At 44.5% G+C, this 20,695-nt stretch overlaps 2 protein-coding genes across 2 annotated transcripts; both read left to right on the top strand.

Moving 5' to 3' along the window:
• Positions 1-2,142: 2,142 nt before the first annotated feature.
• LOC311127987 (arrestin domain-containing protein 3-like) lies at positions 2,143-8,271 on the top strand. The gene is made up of 8 exons (XM_084159907.1): positions 2,143-2,661; positions 5,311-5,392; positions 5,594-5,741; positions 5,863-5,965; positions 6,098-6,354; positions 6,565-6,709; positions 6,819-6,973; positions 7,084-8,271. The coding sequence occupies exons 1-8, from the start codon at positions 2,382-2,384 to the stop codon at positions 7,153-7,155; spliced, it is 1,242 nt and encodes a 413-aa protein (XP_084016033.1). The 5' UTR covers positions 2,143-2,381; the 3' UTR covers positions 7,156-8,271.
• Positions 8,272-14,751: 6,480 nt separating this feature from the next.
• cetn3 (centrin 3) lies at positions 14,752-16,883 on the top strand. The gene is made up of 5 exons (XM_084160564.1): positions 14,752-14,895; positions 15,195-15,330; positions 15,444-15,558; positions 15,911-16,102; positions 16,240-16,883. The coding sequence occupies exons 1-5, from the start codon at positions 14,876-14,878 to the stop codon at positions 16,281-16,283; spliced, it is 507 nt and encodes a 168-aa protein (XP_084016690.1). The 5' UTR covers positions 14,752-14,875; the 3' UTR covers positions 16,284-16,883.
• The last annotated feature ends 3,812 nt before the right edge of the window (positions 16,884-20,695 follow it).

Below are 20,695 nucleotides of genomic sequence, written 5' to 3'. Positions count from 1 at the left end.
GGTTTGTTGTGGTGCCATGTTCTTTCCATTTTTTTATAATGGATTTAATGGAGCTCCGTGGGATGTTCGAAGTTTCGGATAAAAAAAATTACCCAACTCTGAAGGTAAATAATGTACTTACATTCAGTAATCTTGCTCTGATTTGTCATCCTAAGGGTCCCAGAGATTAAATGTAGCATAGTTTTGTTTGATAAAATCAATTTTTATATTCAACTGTAGGAAATGGGTTCTACAGTTTGAACCCCTGCTGTCTCTGGCTCCACACCCACCCCGGCCAACCATCTAGATGTGTGAAAGTTAGTGTATAAGCTAATGATCCATCATGTATGACATTCCTGGGAGTGTGTAAACTTACATTTTGTATCACCATATCATTTTTGCATGTTCTCTATAGTTAGGTACTTGAAAATGTATCAATTGACCAATTCGCCACATTTGGGCATACTTGATACAAAATAGTCCAGTATTGCAACGCATCACTGGTCATTCTGAAACTTTGCACACACACTGCCTCCATCTAGTGGCGCCTAAACTGCAATATTATATTGTGGCCTTTCTCTTGCATTTCAAAGATGATGGAACAAAAATAATAATAGAAAATGCATGTTTTTTTGTTTGTATTACCTACATTAATTTCACATTTCCACAAACTTTAAAGTGTTTCCTTTCAAATGGTATCAAGAATATGCATATCCTTGCTTCAGGTCCTGAGGTACAGGCAGTTAGATTTGGGTATGTCATTTTAGGGGAAAATTGAAAAAAAGGATCCGATCCTTAAGAGGTCAACACTTTTTTGGTTACTACATGATTCCATATGTGTTATTTCATAGTTTTGATGTATTCCGTATTATTCTACAATGTAGAAAATAGTAAAAATATTCTAAACCTTTTGACCGGTAGTGTATTTTCATTTCTGATTCTTTTAGCTAAGTGTCATTTTCCTTCCCAGTGCTGTTCCTTCATAGTGCTTTCAGAGAGGTTCAGATAATACACTATCTATATGAATCTGTTTGGGAAATTGTTTCTAATTGGGAATGTGAAAAATGGGTGGCCGTATAACGCAAACGTTCAAATCTCATCACGGGCAACTTGAACATTTTAGCTAATTAGCAACTTTTTAACTACTTACTACTTTTTTACTACTTTGCAACTGAGGAGTATTTCTGTCTGTAATAAAGCCTTTTTGTGTGGAAAAACTAATTCTGATTGGCTGGGCCTGGCTCCCCAGTGGGTGAACCTGGCTCCCAAGTGGGTGGGCCTATGCCCTCCCAGGCGCACGCATGGCTGCACCCCTGCCCACTCATGTGAAATTCATAGATTAGGGCCTAGTGAATTTATTTCAATTGACTGATTTCCTTCTATGAACTGTAACTCAGTAAAATCTTTGAAATTGTTGCTTGGGGCGGCGCACAATTGGCGTCGTCCAGGGTAGGGGAGGGAATGGCCGACAGGGATGTAGCTCAGTTGGTAGAGCATGGCGTTTGCAACGCCAGGGTTATGGGTTCGATTCCCACGGGGGGCCAGTATGAAAAATAAAATAATGTATGCACTCACTAACTGTAAGTCGCTCTGATTAAGAGCGTCTACAAAATGTAATGTTGCGTTTATATGTTTGTTCAGTATAATTTGACTGTCATGAAATGCTCTAAACAGCGTGTTCTTCTTTTCACAAGTAGATGGCAGTAAGGGACCATAGTGTCGTCATTTTCTGTAGGAAGGTTCATATAGCCAGCAGGACTTCCATCAAAACCATTTTTTGGACCAATGTCAAAAGTTAATGTGGAACAGTGGCCTTAAGGGTAGGAACACATCAAATGAAGGGTTGAAGGTCCATAATATATCAACTCTGTAATAATGGGACAAGTTAGTGAAATAGCAACATTTGTGGAAACTGTAGGCCTATCCACTACAAAAAGGATGAAATTGCCCCAACACTGATCTAAGGTCAGTTTTGTTTTTCGGGTTTGAATTTGGGATTTGGGATTTGGGAAGCTGATCCGAGATCTGTAGCCGAGATTTATATGAACTCAACTCAGCAACATGCGGAAGGATGAACGAATGTTTAATTGCGCGCACATGCCCAATAAGGTTGTTATGGATCAGAGGCTCCTTTAAGAGCGCTGAGACACGAAGCAGCTGTTCATACTAGAAAGCGGAGGAGGAGACCATAGTATTGAACGCACTGGGAGGATGACAGCTTTTAGCCGCTGCTGTAACCCTGAACCTCTGACACCCATATGAACCGTCAGCGAGAGGACCACTGACCCAGCCCGCAGTGCGCATCCTCTATGCTGAGCAAAAAGCGAGGGGCCGTGGGCGGTGTGTGTGTGGAAGATTCCTAATGATTTATCAATTTTCATAGACGCTATTTTTCTAACACCATGGTGCTGGGAAAGGTGAAAACTTTAGCGGTCTGCTTCGACTATCTGAACGACAACAACGTCCCCGTTTACTCCGGAGGGGATTCGGTATCCGGGAGGGTGATAATCGAAGTCACCGGCGAGGTTCGCGTCAAAACGCTGAACATAACTGCCAGAGGAGTTGCAAAGGTCCGGTGGACCGAGTCCCGGAACGCCGGGGCCAACACTGCCTACACTCAGAATTACACCGAGGAGGTGGAATACTTAAACCATAGCGACACGTTAATAGGAGAGGAGAGAGGTAAGGGACAACCACATCATAATTACGCACTCATTCTCACAGAGATGTGCTGGCAAAATTGAAAGAGGGTATATGGAAAGGCCTAGTTCCGGTTGGTCCGAATGATCTGATTCCAGCCATGTTATGGAGTTCTGTCATTGCTGGTAATTATAGCCTACGCCATTTGTAGGTTACATGAATGATGATGGGTTAAATTTTACATAAACTGCGTAACACACACATCACACATGGGAACAAATAACAGCTCTTAGTCAGGTGGGATAGTGGTCCTGATGCAACAAAGGATAGTCATGGTGTAATGGATAGGTTTTCCGCATCCAATTTAGGCTGTTTAATAGGCCAGATCCGTCATAAATATTTGCTCAATTGATGTCTTATTATGACACATATTACAGATTATACAGTAATTGTGTTTTATTCGAATTTAAGTTTGTAAATCCTTCTCTGCGTTTTATGTGGCGAGTGAAGAAACCTCTAAATTTGTCCAAATTTCACACGAGCGAGGGCTAATCTAACCGAAAGCTGTTAAAGTTCGAATATTTTCGAGGTTTATTATTGCTTTTGTTGTATAATCTTATCAGGAACATTGCTTCGCAGATGACATCCTGAAGTTTACACCCTTTGTTAGAAGCGGTTCAAACCTGTTCACAAACTGGCTGAGGGAAGGGGGGCGCGTTGGGGGCATACTTCTTTCGCCTATGATTTAGTATTTATTTAGCATCTTTACAGGGAGTAACAACACCAAGAGATACACTTTTTATTTTTCCATTTGAAAGAAAAACTATCCCATAGTTAGTATATACTACAATAAAAAATACACTCTTGACATAACACAGCAATACAAACAAGTCCTAGCTCATATGTCCTATGACAGTAAATGCACCTTTGCATGGGCGAATCAGGCTCTTGTTGCCAGGGTAATGTGAGAGCTCAAGTCATATTTTCTCGAGAATTTTTATCCATCACAATGTGACATCACCAAGACCTTCAGCAGAAGACTGGTTGCCTTCTCAGCGACTGGCAACGTAACCTACCGGTGCCCTTTAGTTCAGAATAGCCTTTATGAAAACAGTGTTAATCAGTAGGGTAGGGTTCATTATTTAGCTGGCTAGTAAATTATGTCATGTATGTGCTGATCATCTGTTTAGCTCAGGAAAGCTACATGGTGTGCAGGCTTTTTATTTCCAGCCCAGCACTAACTCACCAGATTGAACCAACAATGTTCTAAATAGTGGACCATAAGTAGTTGACCCAGGTGTGTTAGTGCTGGGCTGGAACAAAAGCCGGCACGCCCTGTAGCTCTCCAGGACCAGAGCTGCCTGCCGCCTACACTGATTTGATCTCCATTGTTGCTCAAGTATAGTGTTAATTAGTTTATGATCTGTAAGTATTTGATGTTTTCCTTGTTTTGTTGCACTGTAATAACCCTGATTGTATTTGTAAGTTGATTGATTGATTGACTCTGAGGAATTTGTCAAATAAAATATGTTGTTGGTTTTTAATAAAGATGCATGAATGTACCTACTCTCGAGTCCCTCTTTATTTCTCTCAAATATTACAGTCTAGCTCTGTCTGTCTGTCTGTCTGTCTGTCTGTGAGAATAACATGGCTGTCCTTACTTCTGCATGGTATGAGGATTTTTGGTGAAAACTCTCTCTCCCTCCCTCTCTGTCTCTGAGTATCGCTCCCTAAATCATTCTATCTATCTACCTCCCTTTCTCTTTCTCTCTCTCCTACCCTCCCCATCGCTCTGTCCATGGCTCTGTTTCTCTCTCTTTCTCTCGATTCTCCCATATTACAGAACACATGGTCATTCATAAAGGGGCTTGGTGGAGGGGCGGGACCAGGTTAGCTTTCCTCCAATGGGAGGCTAAGTATGTATGCAGTGGAGTATCAGGCCGAAAATCCGCTGCTCATTCTGGTTCATACCGGTCTGCTCCTGCTCTCCTCGCGCTGCCGGTGTGGCTTAACAACACACACACACACACACACACACACACACACAAACAGCCCGCTGGATGTTTACCACAAAGAGTACACACAGGAGTGTTGAACATACTGTTCACACACAAACACACACACACACACACACACACACACACACACATACACACACACACACAGACACCATGTTCTCGGCTGCAAAAGAGAACATGCAGGACTGCTGAGGTGGCAGAAAATAGATGATCAGAGATTCACACATCAACGAATACAATAACATGTAGATTAAGGAAGTGAAAGGGGATACATGTTTTCTCGGTCTGAGTGTGTCTTCATGTCTCTGCTCTGCTCTGTCTGAAGTGTTCATGGATGAAATTACAATAAATGTTGTATTTGATGCGTTTATGACTTGACATAATGGGTAATATTCAAATGAAATACCATGACTGGGTTGTATGTGTTATAAAGCATTCATTATGTGTGAATTTGTGGGGTCATTAGTAAAAATAAAATGTGTCATAGAGCATTTATTACTGGGTTTATTATCTTGGTGTTGACTTGGAATGAGGCACTTGAAAGCACCATCTTGAAAGCACAACGTGAAACAATGAAATGAAATGGTGGGTGCGTGTCTATGTGTGTGTACAGTGTGTGTAGACTAGTGTGTGTCAGGTATGGTATTTGGAATCTTGTTTTCCTGTGTTTCAGATGAGGACAGTCCAGAGGAGGCCCTCACTGTTCTCAACACAGGATTACACGAATTCGCCTTTAGCTTCCTGCTACCACAGATGTATGTAACACACACACACACACACACACACACACACACACACACACACACACACACACACACACACACACACGCACACGCACACACATACACACAGCTAATATCCGAACCCCTAATATGGAATCTTATCTAAAGATAGAACTGTAGGAAGTCTAATCCTATAGACCTCTCCCCCTCTCTCCCCCACTCCCCCTCTCTCAGGCCCCTGGCCACATCGTTTGAAGGGAAGCATGGCAGTGTGAGGTACTGGGTTAGAGCAGAGCTCTACAGACCATGGCTGCTGCCTTTCAAAGTCAAGAAAGAGTTCACTGTGTTTGAACACATCGATATCAACACACCACTGCTGCTGGTGAGGACTGTGGAGTACACACACAGATACACACACACACACAAATACACAAACACACATGCATGCACACACATCTCACATACACACATGCTCACAGTTTTTGTGACATTTCTGTGTATAGGCCCCTCAAGCTGGCACTAAGGACAAGACCTTGTGTTGCTGGTTCTGTGCCTCGGGACCCATCTCACTCAGCGCCAAGATAGAGAGGAAGGGATACACACCAGGTGAGTAACACACACACACACACACACACACACACACACACACACACACACACACACACACACACACACACACACACACACACACACACACTGCCCCATCCCCCCTCCCATCTCACAGCTTTCCTCTCCTAGGTGAGTCCATCCAGATCTTTGCAGAGGTGGAGAACTGTTCGTCCAGGGTGGTGGTGCCCAAGGCAGCGCTGAGCCAGACCCAGACCTACTTCGCCAAGGGCAAGGCCCGGCAGCTCCAGCAGCAGATGGCAGCCCTGCGTGGGGACACCATACCCCAGGGGAAAAGCCAGAGCTGGGATGGAAAACTGCTCCACATACCCCCGGTGTCCCCGTCCATCCTGGACTGTCCACTCATCAGAGTGGAGTACTCACTGGTGGTGAGGAATTATAATATGTTGTATAGTTTAAATGGTAATACATGTATTAATATGGTAGAATGTTAATAAGTGTTGTCAGTCAAATCGCCTCGCAAAATCTAACCACTTTAGCAGGTTCTTCACAGTCATGTACTGTAAAGGTTATCTTTCTGGTATATCATCATTTGGGCTTCAAATAAGACAGTATCTACCCCTCTCTCTCTCTCCCAGGTGTATGTGGACATCCCTGGTGGGTTGAATCTGTCGCTATCATTGCCATTGGTGATCGGGACCATCCCCCTCCACACATTCACCAATCGAACCAGCAGCATCAGCAGCTACTGTAGCACCATCAGCTGGCCAGAGAGACCTGAGGGTATGACATACACCTGTGTGTGTGTACTGTGTGTTTGTGTACTGATTGTGTGTGTGTGTGTGTGTGTGTGTTCTCCCAAATTAATCCCATGCTGTGTGTGTATTCACAGCTCCCCCCAGCTACAGTGACCTGTTGGTGACAGAGGAGCAGAGGTGGGGCTGTCTGGAGCGCTGTGAGGGGTCAGAGGTCAACGAAGAGGACCAGGGAACACTGCGCGCTTACATCACAGAGTTCAGATACCAGCCCCCGCCGCTCTACTCCGAGGTACACACACACACACACACCACACATCCACGCTTGCACACACCCCACGCACGCACACACACACTATTATAGGTTTAACTAGCCTAATCTTCTCTCTCTGTGTTCCTCAGGTTGACCCTAACCCAGAGCCGGGCTGTGGAGGTCAGGAGGTCAGGAGACCCGACCTCTGCCCCTCTCGCTGAGCACAACACTGACCTGCTCAGAGCAGAGCAACTACACCTACAGATGGATCCAACATGGCCGCTGCTATAGCCCCCTACTGGAGCCAGTCACCTACAGATGGATCCAACATGGACAACGCTATAGCCCCCACTGGAGCCAACATTGCGTCTCATCCTTAGTTTCCTCGGGTACATAGATAAACAGATGCAGGGATGTCAGCTGTGATACACTGTGTGGAGAGGCCAGGAGACGCCTCAGTCTGACCAACATTGTGGTTCTCTGCTGGTCAGAAAGAATAGATAGTCCTTAGACCCAGCTTCTGATACATACTGGATGACCATTACATGGCACATCTAAGACTAGAAAGGAGGGGAGATGAAGAAAAGAGACAATCCACTGTTGGACTGTTGGAATCAGTGGTCAGGAATCTCCTCTAGCCTCAGAGTGAATTTTGCACATGCCTCTCTCACTGTTTTTCTATTTAACTTCCACAGCTTTTCTTCCTCAACGGTCATATATGCTGGAACACGTCCGTTGTCTTCTCACCACCATTACTACTTAACTAGAAACAACACCAAACACAGACTCTTTTAGAACAAACTAACTAAGAAACAAATGAAAGGAGATGTTTTTAGAGAGGTGTTAGTGTGTCTTGGGTTTCCTGATTGGGGAATGTGGTACATGGTGAAATGACTAGTGTGTTCAGACAGACACTGGTGTATCTGTGAAGCACTCACTCACACTCTCTGTCGTTCAGGTGTCTTTCCTCACTAAAACCCTCCATAGATACAGTACCCTACCAAGCACTTGTTTGATTGTAGTATGTGGACATATGACACAGAAATAATCTCTGTATTTACATAAGAGGTAAAGAAACAGCCAGATGTAAAAGAAAATAAGACAAAAATACATTTCAAATGTTTACAGGTCAATTGTGGTTTTGAAAACAAAATCAACGCAACCGAGATTGTCGTTCAAAGTTGATCTTCACTTCCAAACTGATACAAAGTGCAATATATTTTTGTATTTGTCGTTTTTCTGTTTGTGTACGTGTTTGTGTATAGCCAATTTCTGATCTGAATGCTATCACGATCTTCCTTTGTTTGAAATAAAGAAGCCTTTTTGTAGAAACCGTGTGAACTGTGTAAGAATTAGTTCAGTTGATTAATAGCATGGTTATTGGCCCCGCTTTCAATAGCAGGGTTTGGAGTTATTGGTTCTGCTATCACCGTGTACACTACAGCAGGGTTTGGTGTTGTTGGTTCCGCTATCACCGTGTACACTACAGCAGGGTTTGGTGTTGTTGGTTCCGCTATCACCGTGTACACTACAGCAGGGTTTGGTGTTGTTGGTTCCGCTATCACAGTGTACACTACAGCAGGGTTTGGAGTTATTGGTTCTGCTATCACCGTGTACACTACAGCAGGGTTTGGAGTTATTGGTTCCGCTATCACCGTGTACACTACAGCAGGGTTTGGAGTTATTGGTTCCGCTATCACCGTGTACACTACAGCAGGGTTTGGAGTTATTGGTTCCGCTATCACCGTGTACACTACAGCAGGGTTTGGTGTTGTTGGTTCCGCTATCACCGTGTACACTACAGCAGGGTTTGGAGTTATTGATTCCGCTATCACCGTGTACACTACAGCAGGGTTTGGAGTTATTAGTTCCGCTATCACCGTGTACACTACAGCAGGGTTTGGAGTTATTGGTTCCGCTATCACCGTGTACACTACAGCAGGGTTTGGAGAGCTGCCTGTTCTTTCTGCCTCTTGTGGGTTCTATTTCCCTCCCTTTCTTCCTCTCTCTCCCTCCCTCTATCCTCTTTTTCTCTCCTCCCTCCCTCCCTCCCTCCCTCCCTCTCTCTCTCTAGCTCTCTTTTTCCATTCCAATGCCGGAGACCCAGACAGGACAAGGGAGCATTGTCTCCTCCAACACGCTCTTTCTCTCTCTCTCTCTCTCTCTCTCTCTCTCTCTCTCTCTCTCTCTCTCTCTCTCTCTCTCTCTCTCTCTCACACACACACAAACACACAGCTCTACAGGCAGACAACCCAAAACAGACATGCGTCATGGGTTCCAGGAATGTTTACATTTCCAAGCGCTCAAATCAGCCTAATAGTAGTTTACCACAAACACACACACACAGAGCAGATATTGGCTAAGGCTCATGTGAACTACTAACTTAGTTCCTCTTTGTGGTCTGGACAGTGGACACAGTAGTGTGGACAGATTCGGTAGTTTAATCTCTGACACTACACGTAATCTGATCTCTGTCTATCCATCTCTTGTTCTCTCTATCTCTCTCTCTAGCCATTTCTTTCTCTCCCTCTACACCTATCTCTGAGTCTCAGGCCCATTTCATAATGTAGTAGACTATGTTAATACTGTAATGGGCACCGCAGGATAGAGTGACAAAGATCTTTGAAACCTGAGCCTGTGCACCGTTTCCAACCCCCCACACATAGGGAAAGACCCTAGCGTGTCTATTTGAGCAAGGCCTGTCCCATTCTTTGCTAGAACTTCATCATATCTTAGTCACCACCCTGACCCAGATAAATATACAGAGAGAGAGCGAGAGAGAGAGAGAACACTAGTATTTTTCATTCGCATCAGCACGTTTCAAACTCATTCCACGGAGGGCTGAGTGTCTGCGGGTTTTCGCTCCACCCTTGTACTTGATTGATTAAGGTCACTAATTAGCAAGGAACTCCCCCCACCTGGTTGTCTAGGTCTTAATTGAAAGGAAAAAACAAAAGCCTGCAGACACTCTGCCCTCTGTGGAATGAGTTTGACACCCCTGTTCTACAGTGTAGGAGTTGTGGTAATATTGAGAAGTAGTGGGTCAGGAAGTCAGATATCTCTGCAACAGGAAAAAGGCGTTGTTTCCCCCCTGGGGTCTGTTCTCATGTCACACACACACACACATACATTCATGCTACAAACACATCACAACTGCTACTACCAGACTTTTATTATGATTGCTAAATACTACACAATTTAAACACTTGCACCCCAATCCCCCGTTCCCCAAAACACGTGTAAATATTGGACTATCAATTGTGCTTTCCTTTATTATACTTATGCTAAAGAAAATATTATATTCTACTGAGCCCTTTACTTTATCTTATATTATTTCTTATTGTTGTTAGCTGTTGAGAAGTAACCTGCAAGTAAGCATTTGGTTGGATGGTGTATACCATGTGTATCCCGTACATACGACTAATGAAACTTGAAATGTTTCAGATGTGGTGTGTTCAGAACAGACCCACCAATATACAGTATGTGTCAGGAAATACATACACACACACACACACAAAACACAGTCTCGCTCACATACACACACACGATGAGAGGTCACTTGAGTACAGTTTTGGCTGATGCTCTACAGGAGCAGCTACTGTGCCATAGATAAACACAAACCGGTTTGGACTGGCTGGAGAGACGCAGTCAGAAGGCAACCTAGTACGTGTTTGTGTGTGTGTGTGTGTGTGTGTGTGTGTGTGTGTGTGTGTGTGTGTGTGTGTGTGTGTGTGTGTGTTTGTTTGTTTGTTTGTATGTCCTAACACAGATATTTGGAAGTCCTGGAATATGTTCTCAGGGCAGAACATGCTCTGGGCTATTTGCTTCTCACTGTAGCACACATGCCCCCCACCCGCCCCTCATGTTACCTTATGACCCAGGGTGTGTGTGCGCGTGCGTGTGTGTGGGTGTGGGTGTGTGGTAACCCAGGGCAGTGAGAAAATACTCTGGGCACAGTCAGTACTTGTCTGAGGGCATAGGAGAGAGAGAGATAATTTAATTAGACTGTTATTAGATAACAACATACCACATTGCACAGCAGATTATATAACAATCCCACAGAAGCACACACCCAATTCATTTCTAAATCATCCAATCAGACAGTGTGCTTTACTCACCTGATAAATGAATAGGAAGTGAACATAGTGAAGAATAAAGTAGTCCCTAGACACTGATCTAAGAGCAGTTTTGCAATTCCTCCTATAATGGAACGTTTAGGTTTTTGTCAAGGTTAGCTGATCCTAGATCTGCATCTAATGCCAAGTTAGAGCCTGTTGCAGACAAGGCAACAGTTGTTGATAAGGTCAATAATAGAACATGGAATCACAGAGAGACTGGAACTCAGATAAAGAGAGAGTTCTTGGGTGAGTGGTTTGAATGTAGGGTCGTTCCACGAAATGAGTGCCTTTTGCGTCCCTTTGATATTTTATATGTTGAATATGTGTACCAATATTGGGTTTTAAACGCCTGTTATATTCAATGAAGTGCCCTTTATAATAATAATAATAATATGCCATTTAGCAGACGCTTTTATCCAAAGCGACTTACAGTCATGCGTGCATACATTTTTATTTTATGTGTATGGGTGATCCTGGGGATCAAACCCACTACCTTGGTGTTACAAGCGCCGTGCTCTACCAGCTGAGCTACAGAGGACCACATTAATATAGACCACATGGAGAATTCAATAAATCTGATTTTTAACATGAATAAAGACGTTGACATTTTCTTGCACCATCTACTACTTCCAGGAAGATTTTAACCACTTAACCCCAACATTTCTCCAAGTTTTCACCATAATTAAAAAGCCCTAGTTATTGTGCTGCTTTGATAGTCATTTCTGAAGATTATTATTTATTTCATGTGATTAGTGATTCATTTGAAGGTTAAAAAAACCTGTCCCTCATTTTAAGGTCAACCCTGTTATGTGAACTGAACTCTCGTTTTAATGTGGTGAAAATATTCCTTTTTAGAATTTTTTATTTTGTGTCAAGTGCAAGTGCTGATTAAGGGAGGGGTCGAGGTGAGGAGGAAGATTATTTAAGATACTGTTTGAAGAGGTAGGTTTTCAGATGTTTTTGGAAGATGGGCAGGGACTCTGCTGTCCTAGCTTCAGGGGGAAGTTAGGTCCACCATTGGGGTGCCAGGACAGAGAAGAGCTTGGACTGGGCTGAGCGGGAGCTGCCCTCCCGTAGGGGTGGGAGGGCCAAGAGACCCGAGGTGGCAGAACGGAGTGCTCGGGTTAGGTTGTAGGGTTTTAGCATAGCCTGAAGGTAGGGAGGGGCAGTTCCTCTTGCTGTTCCGTAAGTAAGCACCATGGTCTAGTAGTGGATGCGAGCTTTGACTGGAAGCCAGTGGAGTGTGCGGAGGAGCGGGGTGACATGAGCGAACTTGAGAAAGTTGATCAGAGGCAGCACGCTCAAGTGTTTTGGAAAGAAAATAAATAAGGGATACAGGTCTATAGTTTTTGACGTCAGATGAGTCAAGTGTTGGTTTCTTGAGGAGGGGAGCATTTTGAAGTCAGAGGGGACGCAGCCAGTGGTCAGGGATGAGTTGATGAGGGAAGTGAAGAATGGGAGAAGGTCTCCAGAGATGGTCTGGAGAATGGAGGAGGGAATGGGGTCGAGCGGGCAGGTTGTCGGGCGGCCAGACCTCACTAGTCGCAGGATGTCGTCTGGAGAGAGAGGGGAGAGAGAGGTCAAGGCGTAGGGTAGTTCTGTGTGAGTGAGACCAGTGCACTCAATAGGCTGAGTGAATGAGTGTCATCAACCTTTTTTCAAAGTAGTTGACAAAGTCGTCTGCAGAGAGGGAGGAGGGAGGGGGAGGGGTGGAGGATTAAGGAGGGAGGAGAAGGTGGAAAAGAGTTTCCTAGGGTTAGAGGCAGAAGCTTGACATTTTGAGTAGTAGAAAGTGGCTTTAGCAGCGGATACAGAGGAAGAGAAGGTAGAGAGGAGGGAGTTAAAGGATGATAGGTCCTCCGGGAGTTTAGTTTTCCTCAATTTTCGCTCAGCTGCCCGTAAGCTTGCAATGAGTCACTCAGCCACGGAGCAGGAGGGGAGGGCCGAGCCGGCCGGGAGGAAAGGGGTCAGTGCAAGTCATAGGATGTGGAAAGGGAGGAGAGTGGGTCGAAGAGGCAGAATCAGGAGACAGGAGGGAGAAGGATTTAGCAGAAGGGAGAAGAGGAGAGAGTAGTGGGAGAGAGAGAGCGAAGATTGCGATGGCGCATGACCATCTGGGTAGGGGCTGAGTGGCTAGGGTTGGAGGAGAGGGAGACAGAAAAGGAAACAAAGTAGTGATCAGAGACCTGGAGGGGGGTTGCAGTGAGATTAGTAGGTGAGCAGCCTCTAGTAAAGATGAGGCCAAGGGTATTGCCTGCCTTGTGAGTTGGAGGGGATTGGGAAAGGGTGAGATCAAAAGAGGCATGGAGGGGAAAGAGAGAGTTGGAAAGAAATTAATCGAAGGCAGACGTCGGAAGGTTGAAGTCGCCAAGTACGAAGAGTGGTGAGCCATCGTCAGGAAATTTGCTTATCAAGGTGTCAAGCTTATTGAGGAACTATTCAAAGGCACCTGGTGGGCGATAGATGACAATAATGTTTAGCTTGAGTGGACATGTGACATTGACAGCATGGAATTAAAATGAGGAGATGGACAGGTGAGAGAGGGAGAAAATAGAAAATCTCCACTTAGGAGAAATGACTAGACCCGTGCCACCACCGCAATGACCAGATGCTCTCGGACTATGAGAGAAAACATAGTCAGATTAAGAAAGAGCAGCTGGAGTAGCAGTGTTCTCTGGGGTGATCCATGTCTCCGGTCTGGGCCAAAAAGTCAAGAGACTGAAGGGCAGCTTAGGCTGAGATGAACTCGGCGCAGATCGGCAGTTCCAAATGCTGCCAGAGACCCGGAATTCCACATGGGTTGTGTGCGCAGGGTACACTAAATCAGAAGGGTTGCAGCCAAGGGGTGGGGAGCGTCTGTGAAGCCTACAGGTAGAGGCGCGAACAGGTATAGAAAACACACACAAGTTGACAAAGCCACAAAAGAGCATAATTAGATAATCTGTAAATAACTAGGTAAAATACTCAAGTGAGCCTTCCTCTAATAACTCGGCAGAAACGTCTTAGTTTTGCGACAAAACCACCATTGACACAACCGCCGTTTACAGCTGTCGCTGAGAAACCAGGGGAGACTGAAGAACTAACACTAATTGCTGATTGCCTAGGAGAAGTGAAACCACTCCCCCTCCAATACAGCCACTAATTACCAAAACAAGTCACAAATTGCCCTGGCCCTTGATCCTGGTTGATGTGTCAACAACTATCTGCAAATTATGAGCAGTCAGCGGTTCACACACCAAGTAGGCCACTGGGAAGACAGGGAGCACTTAAAGTCTATTTAAAAAAAAAAAAATCTTAAGTTCTCAAGTAGCTATCATCAATATGCAGTCTTTTGCTAATGAAGATCAAGTGTGTACATTGATCCTGCTTAACTGATATCACATAGCAAGGATATGAATAATCTTGAGGAGTCATCTGTTGTCTCGTCATCGCAATGTAGGCCTACCAGTCCTCCTGCTTCACTTGGGTCTAAAGAGTGTGAAACAGATCTAATGCATGAGGCTTTTCCATAATTGGTCACTGCGTCTCTTGTCAATGTGGACATACATCACCCTCTACTGGACAGAGTGCAACAAGCACTTCGGGACGTCTTTTCGGGAGGAAAATATGCAGCAACGCGAGATTTCATTTGACGAATCAAAAGTGACTTTGTAGCGGAGCAATGATGTACCAACGAATGGGAATCAGCGAAACAGGCGCGGATTAACGGATTTGTTACAAGGTGGTTTGTTGTGATTTTGGAGGCTACCTTGTGCCTGTTACGGGCTGTGCACGTTTATGTCGGATTCTCTTGTCATTTTAGGTCTACATAGCCACAACTTGAATGATGAGTCTGTCTTTAAGGTATTTCGTTTATTATTCGAGCAAAGTATTGAAACGATTGGATTACCATCTAGCAAGAACTGTGAAACAAACTAGCACCAGCCAGCTAGCTTCCTTGTTGGCAATGGTTGCGAGTTAGCATCTAGCTAGCTAGATAACGTTAGATATGTTTGATAATTAGCTAGCTATTGTTAGCTAGTAACCACCTGTGTCTGTAAACCTTAGCAACCGTCAGTGTAATATGTGTCTGTAGTCTCAATGAAGTGTGTATATCTATGCTATTTCTTTATTTTGACACAACACCTGACACTGATGTTCAGGACTGAGCTGGCAGTGGATAAAACCAAGCGGAAGAAGAGGAGAGAGCTGACTGAGGAGCAAAAGCTTGAAATCAAAGAGGCGTTTGAGCTGTTCGACACAGACAAAGACAAAGAGATAGACTACCATGAACTCAAGGTAAACTTCTACCTACAAGTTACCTTATAAAATTACTAGTATTCTGTTGTCCCCCTTTTGCTGTCTAATATGACAGTAAAAGTATCATACTTAACTCTCTCTCTCACCCACAGGTGGCAATGAGAGCTCTGGGTTTTGAGGTGAAGAAAGTGGATGTGCTGAAGATACTAAAAGATTACGACAGAGAGGGCAATGGCAAAATAACTTTTGATGACTTTAATGAAGTTGGTAAGTTCCTGCTGTGTTGAATTTCATGTTGTATAATTACACAACATTTGAATAGTTCCATGCCTAATATTAGTGTACACACACTTTTGTTGGTGTGTGCCTTTATTAATGTTGCACACTTCCTACTCCTCCTGTATTCCCCCTCATAAACACCCCTGCCCCTCCCCCCAATGTACCTCTTCCCTGTCTACTTTACTCATGTGGAAGAGGTAGGGACCCCGAATGATCTCTGATTGGACAAAATATGATATGTAGAGCAGACATGCCTCTCTGACATGTACTGTAAGGTATCATGTCAACTCAATTCACTGCATTTAACCCTGTGTGTGTTTATCCATGTTATTTGTCTCAGTGACAGACCGTATGCTGGAGCGGAACCCTAAGGAGGAGATCCTGAAGGCCTTTAAGCTGTTTGATGATGACGACTCAGGGAGGATCAGCATGAGGAACCTGAGACGTGTGGCCAGAGAGCTTGGAGAGAATATCACAGATGAGGAGCTACGCAGCATGATAGATGAGTTCGATACAGACGGAGACGGAGAGAGTGAGCGCGCACACACACACACACAGGGAGCAAACACGGCATACTCACTCACACACATTCAGCCGAATAACCATCCATTTAAAATGTTAAAGTGACGTTCAGCGTTCAAAACAAAGTTTTCTCTCTCTTTCTCCCAGTCAACCAGGAGGAGTTTGTTTCCATAATGACTGGAGACTCCTGATTGGTGGGCTGCTGCTCTGGGGGCTTGGCTAGGAGGCTGAGGCTAGATTCACTGTGGGATGGATGGGTCCCCCAGGTCACTGAGGAACTGCTGGAGAGGTTACCTTGTCTCCTTTCCTTCATCTAAACTGACCTTAAAATATCTGGCCAGGTGAAGGAGAGGAGGTAAGGAAGCCACTGTAGATTATTTGGACTCATCATCTGGCCCAGTAGCACTACTGTGGTTCTTGTCTTTGTTGAAACATGTTGTGTGTTTTTAGAATAAGTCTGATCCAACTACAACCGTATATAGTGTATGTTCTTTTAGTGTTAGTACAGTTCTTTCGAATGCAAATGGTATTCCCAAAAAACAGAATATATGCGCTTGCTGTGCTGTTTATTCATACCCTACAGAAAACTGTAGAGATTATATTACAGGTCATCTCTCTGAAACATTCCAGATAAACTTCAGTTTTCAATAGTACTTCTGGATGGTGGTTTAAACAGCAAATACAAACAGGTTCCAAACACCCACATTTTGTAGTTTAATAGACCATTTTCATTTGATTATTACTCTGTTTCTTTGTTATTTATTTTACATAATAAACCAAATTGACTATGACGTCTGCTCTTAACTTCTGTTATGGTCTGTAATGTCTTGGCATAATGGGTGCAGAGTGCAGACTTCACACTGATGCAACAGGTTGGTCAATCTGGCAGTATGTGACTGTCTGCTGTTGTGCCTTTTAATCACTAGAGGGAGGTGTTGTATATCTCAAACACTCCATTGGACCAGATATTGAATTTACTTACACACACTGCTGTTGAGTAAGGTATGGTAAGTGAGGCAAGAACCCCTGTAACATCATATATCATACCTGTTAAGTAAAGATGAGTTATAAAAAACCTGAACTTGAAAGGAAGCGTTGTTGGAGAGCTGATACAGTGAAAGACATGATACTGAGAGCTCAACTGTCTCACAGCAGAATGCTCCCTCTCATTTTGGTTTCATCCTAAACCCCAGGCAGGCTGATAAAGAGTTTCAGTCCCATAGGAAGTAGATAGTCTCATGTTTTAGGAGAGTTTGGATCTTTTTTCTGGTTTGTGTTGGATTACCCAGTTTGCTTAGGTAATGACCCCAGCCAATCAGATGATGACAGGGTGGAGGATTCTGGGAGTTTCCTCCCTGTAATTGGAGGGTTTGAGGTTTCTGAGGACAGATGTGTGTGTAGCCCACAGGGGGGAGATGGAGTTGCTGGGGCGGTTTATTTCTGGAGTCTTCGTGTGTGTGTCTTTGCTGCTGAGTGACACTCTGGCTGGACAGTTTGCCCTTACTGAACAGCTGAGCATGTGTCAATGCAAGGGGGGATGTTTAACACCCATCCATAGAGATAGATAGAGGACTCATCTTTGTATCTGTGCCATTATTTCATCTGTGACAGCATGGGCAGTGCCATTGAGGCAATCTCCATTTTGAAGTAGTACATTTTCTTCTTCACGATTGGCTGATCCCTCCTGATGACCCGGTTGGACATGACTCCAACAGGGTCACCATGAGGGATCAGCCAATGAAGTTTAAAATGGTGGAATCCCTCAATGGCGCTGCCAATGCTAACACAGCCTTTTGGCCACTAGAGGCTTCTATCATTCTCTATGCACCCATCCCACTCTCCCTACAACCCCTCCACCCTACCCTGTACTCAGTTGCCGGAGAGGAAGGAAACAGCTCAGAGATTTCACCATGAGGCCAATGGTGATTTTAAAACAGTTACAGCGTTTGATGGCTGTGATAGGAGAAAACTGAGGATGGATCAACAACATTGTAGTTACTCCTCAATACTAACCTAAATGACAGAGTGAAAAGAAGGAAGCCTGTACAGAATACAAATATTCCAAAACATGCATCCTGTTTGCAATAAGGCACTAAAGTAATACTGCAAAAAATGTGCAAAGAAATGAACTTTCTGTCCTGAATACAAAGTGTTATGTTTGGGGCAAATCCAACACATCGCTGAGTACCACTCTTCATATTTTCAAGCATGATGGTGGCTGCATCATATTATGGGAATGCTTGTCATCGGCAAGATCTAGGGAGTTTTCCGACAGACACTGGGAGACAAATTCACCTTTCAGCAGGACAATAACCTAAAACACAAGGCCAAATATACACTGGAGTTGCTTACCAAGATGACATTGAATGTTCTTGAGTGGCCTAGTTACAGTTTGGACTTAAATCGGCTTGGAAATCTATGGCAAGACTTGAAAATGGCTGTGTAGCAATGATCAACAATCAACTTGAGCCTGAAGAATGAAAATAAATAAAATAATGTGCAAATATTGTACAATCCAGGTGTGTAAAGCTCTTAGAGACTTAACCAGAAAAACGAACAACTGTAATCGCTGCCAAAGGTATTGACTCGGGGTTGAATACTTGGCTAATCAAGATAAATTAGTGTTTTATTTCCCATTAATAAAAAATAAAGAGTATTTTGTGTAAATCCATTTGAATCCTACTAAGTAAAAAAAAAAGTCAAGGGGGTGTGAACTTTCTGAAGGCACTGTAAACCCAGCCCTGGAATCTCCATCGAAAGTGTATTTTATTTCAGGAATCGGTTTTTAATCTTTGTCCTGGAAATTAGCCCGTATACCCTCATCCCCAGCTTGTAGCCATGTTGTGTCGGTGTGTATCCACCTGTTGTGTCCTTGATGGCTGTTCCAGTCTGTTGTTATGACTGACCCAGCCTGACCCAGGATAGAGCTAACACTTCAAAGGTTTCCTGCTCATTGTTGAGATGCTCTCCTGCACTTAGATGTGAGTGTGTGTGTGTCCACTTGAGGGCATGAATTGAGCTGAATTGAATGTATGGGTTTTTCAAGCTCTTTTAAAACACCATTGACTGGAAGAGATGCGAGCAGCTGGTGAAACACCCAGACGTAGCGTGGACTGTGAGCTATGCCAGGCAGCTTGGTAATGGCAGATTAGTTTCCACACGCTCATGGCTTTCACAGTAACCCTATCCTCTGGGGAGTGGAGCCACAGCCACAGCCCTACCCACATAATCTCATCTCTGGACCAACGCCCCAGCCCAACCCAAACACGCAGCACAGGGCTCTCTGCTGGTCCCAACCCAACTCTACAGGGCCCCACAGCCTAACCCAACACACAAGCTCAACCCTAGCCCATAACCCCTGCCCCAGACCAGACGCATTCTCCAGTGAACTAAAATGTATGTACTGTAGTTAGTTGCCATTGTCCCGGTAACTGGCATTTTAAACTTTTACAGCTTGTATAATGCTGGGGGGATAATGTCATATACAGACAGTGATTCTCTTCACTGATTAATCCACTACAAGCACTACTGCTCTCTGTGGCTATTAGTCATGCCCCCCACAGAAAAGGGTAGAGAGGGGTGGTTTGGAAGACAGGAAACAGCAGGAGAGAGGAGGAGAGGAGAGGAGGGCAGAGGGAAAAGAGAGGAGAGGAAAGGAGAGCGATTGTTTACTCTACACTGCCAGTATGCCAGTAAACCTTGCCACACCACAGGTTTATTACAGCTATAGTTTGTTTGACTGGTTCGTTCATAACTAAAACATGACATGGTCCATTGAAAAGCCATGCTGCCAGAGGAAGGGTTTTATATTGGAAAATAACATGAAGTGCCATCCGGTCTGTGAAGGAGGCGTAGCGATTTAGGGGGAACAACCGGAATGGTGCTTAAACCAGCAGCTCTACGGGAAACATGTCCAGCCAAAAGCTACTGAGAGGGGACAGGGGATAGCGGACAAGGGAACACAAGTTATTGCGTTCGTATGCGTGTATGTGTGGTTGCAGTGTGGGTAAAAGACCAACAAACAGTGTCAGTAGCAATAAGGCCTGTCTAAAGAGAACCAGATGTTTTACTGAGCGCTCCAGAAAATATTATTACTGGAGGAGAGACCTTAACCCCTTCCTCTCCTCTACTGTCACACAATAACACCCACCCACTCACCTCAGACATCTGTCTATTCTCTCTTCATCCCTCTGCAACTGGATCCTGGACTTTTTGACTGGCCGCCCCCAGGTGGTAAGGGTAGGTAACAACACATCAACACATCTGCCACGCTGATCCTCAACACGGGGGCACCTCAGGGGTGCGTGCGCAGTCCCCTCCTGTACTCCCTGTTCACCAATGACTGCATGGCCAAGCACGACTCCAACACCATCATTAAGTTTGTCGACGACACAACAGTGGGCGGAGGTCAAAGACCTGGCAGTGTGGTGCCAGGATAACAACCTCTCGCTCAACGTGATCAAGACAAAGGAGATGATCGTGGACTACAGAAAAAGGAGGGCCGAGCATGCCCCCATTCTCATCGACGGGGCTGTAGTGGAGCAGGTTGAGAGCTTCAAGTTCCTTGGTGTCCACATAACTAACAAACTGTCATGGTCCAAAC

This window comes from Coregonus lavaretus (assembly GCF_964263955.1).
Source record: "Coregonus lavaretus genome assembly, chromosome: 4".
Lineage (NCBI taxonomy): Eukaryota > Metazoa > Chordata > Actinopteri > Salmoniformes > Salmonidae > Coregonus > Coregonus lavaretus.
This window is presented reverse-complemented; position numbering and strand designations above follow the sequence as displayed.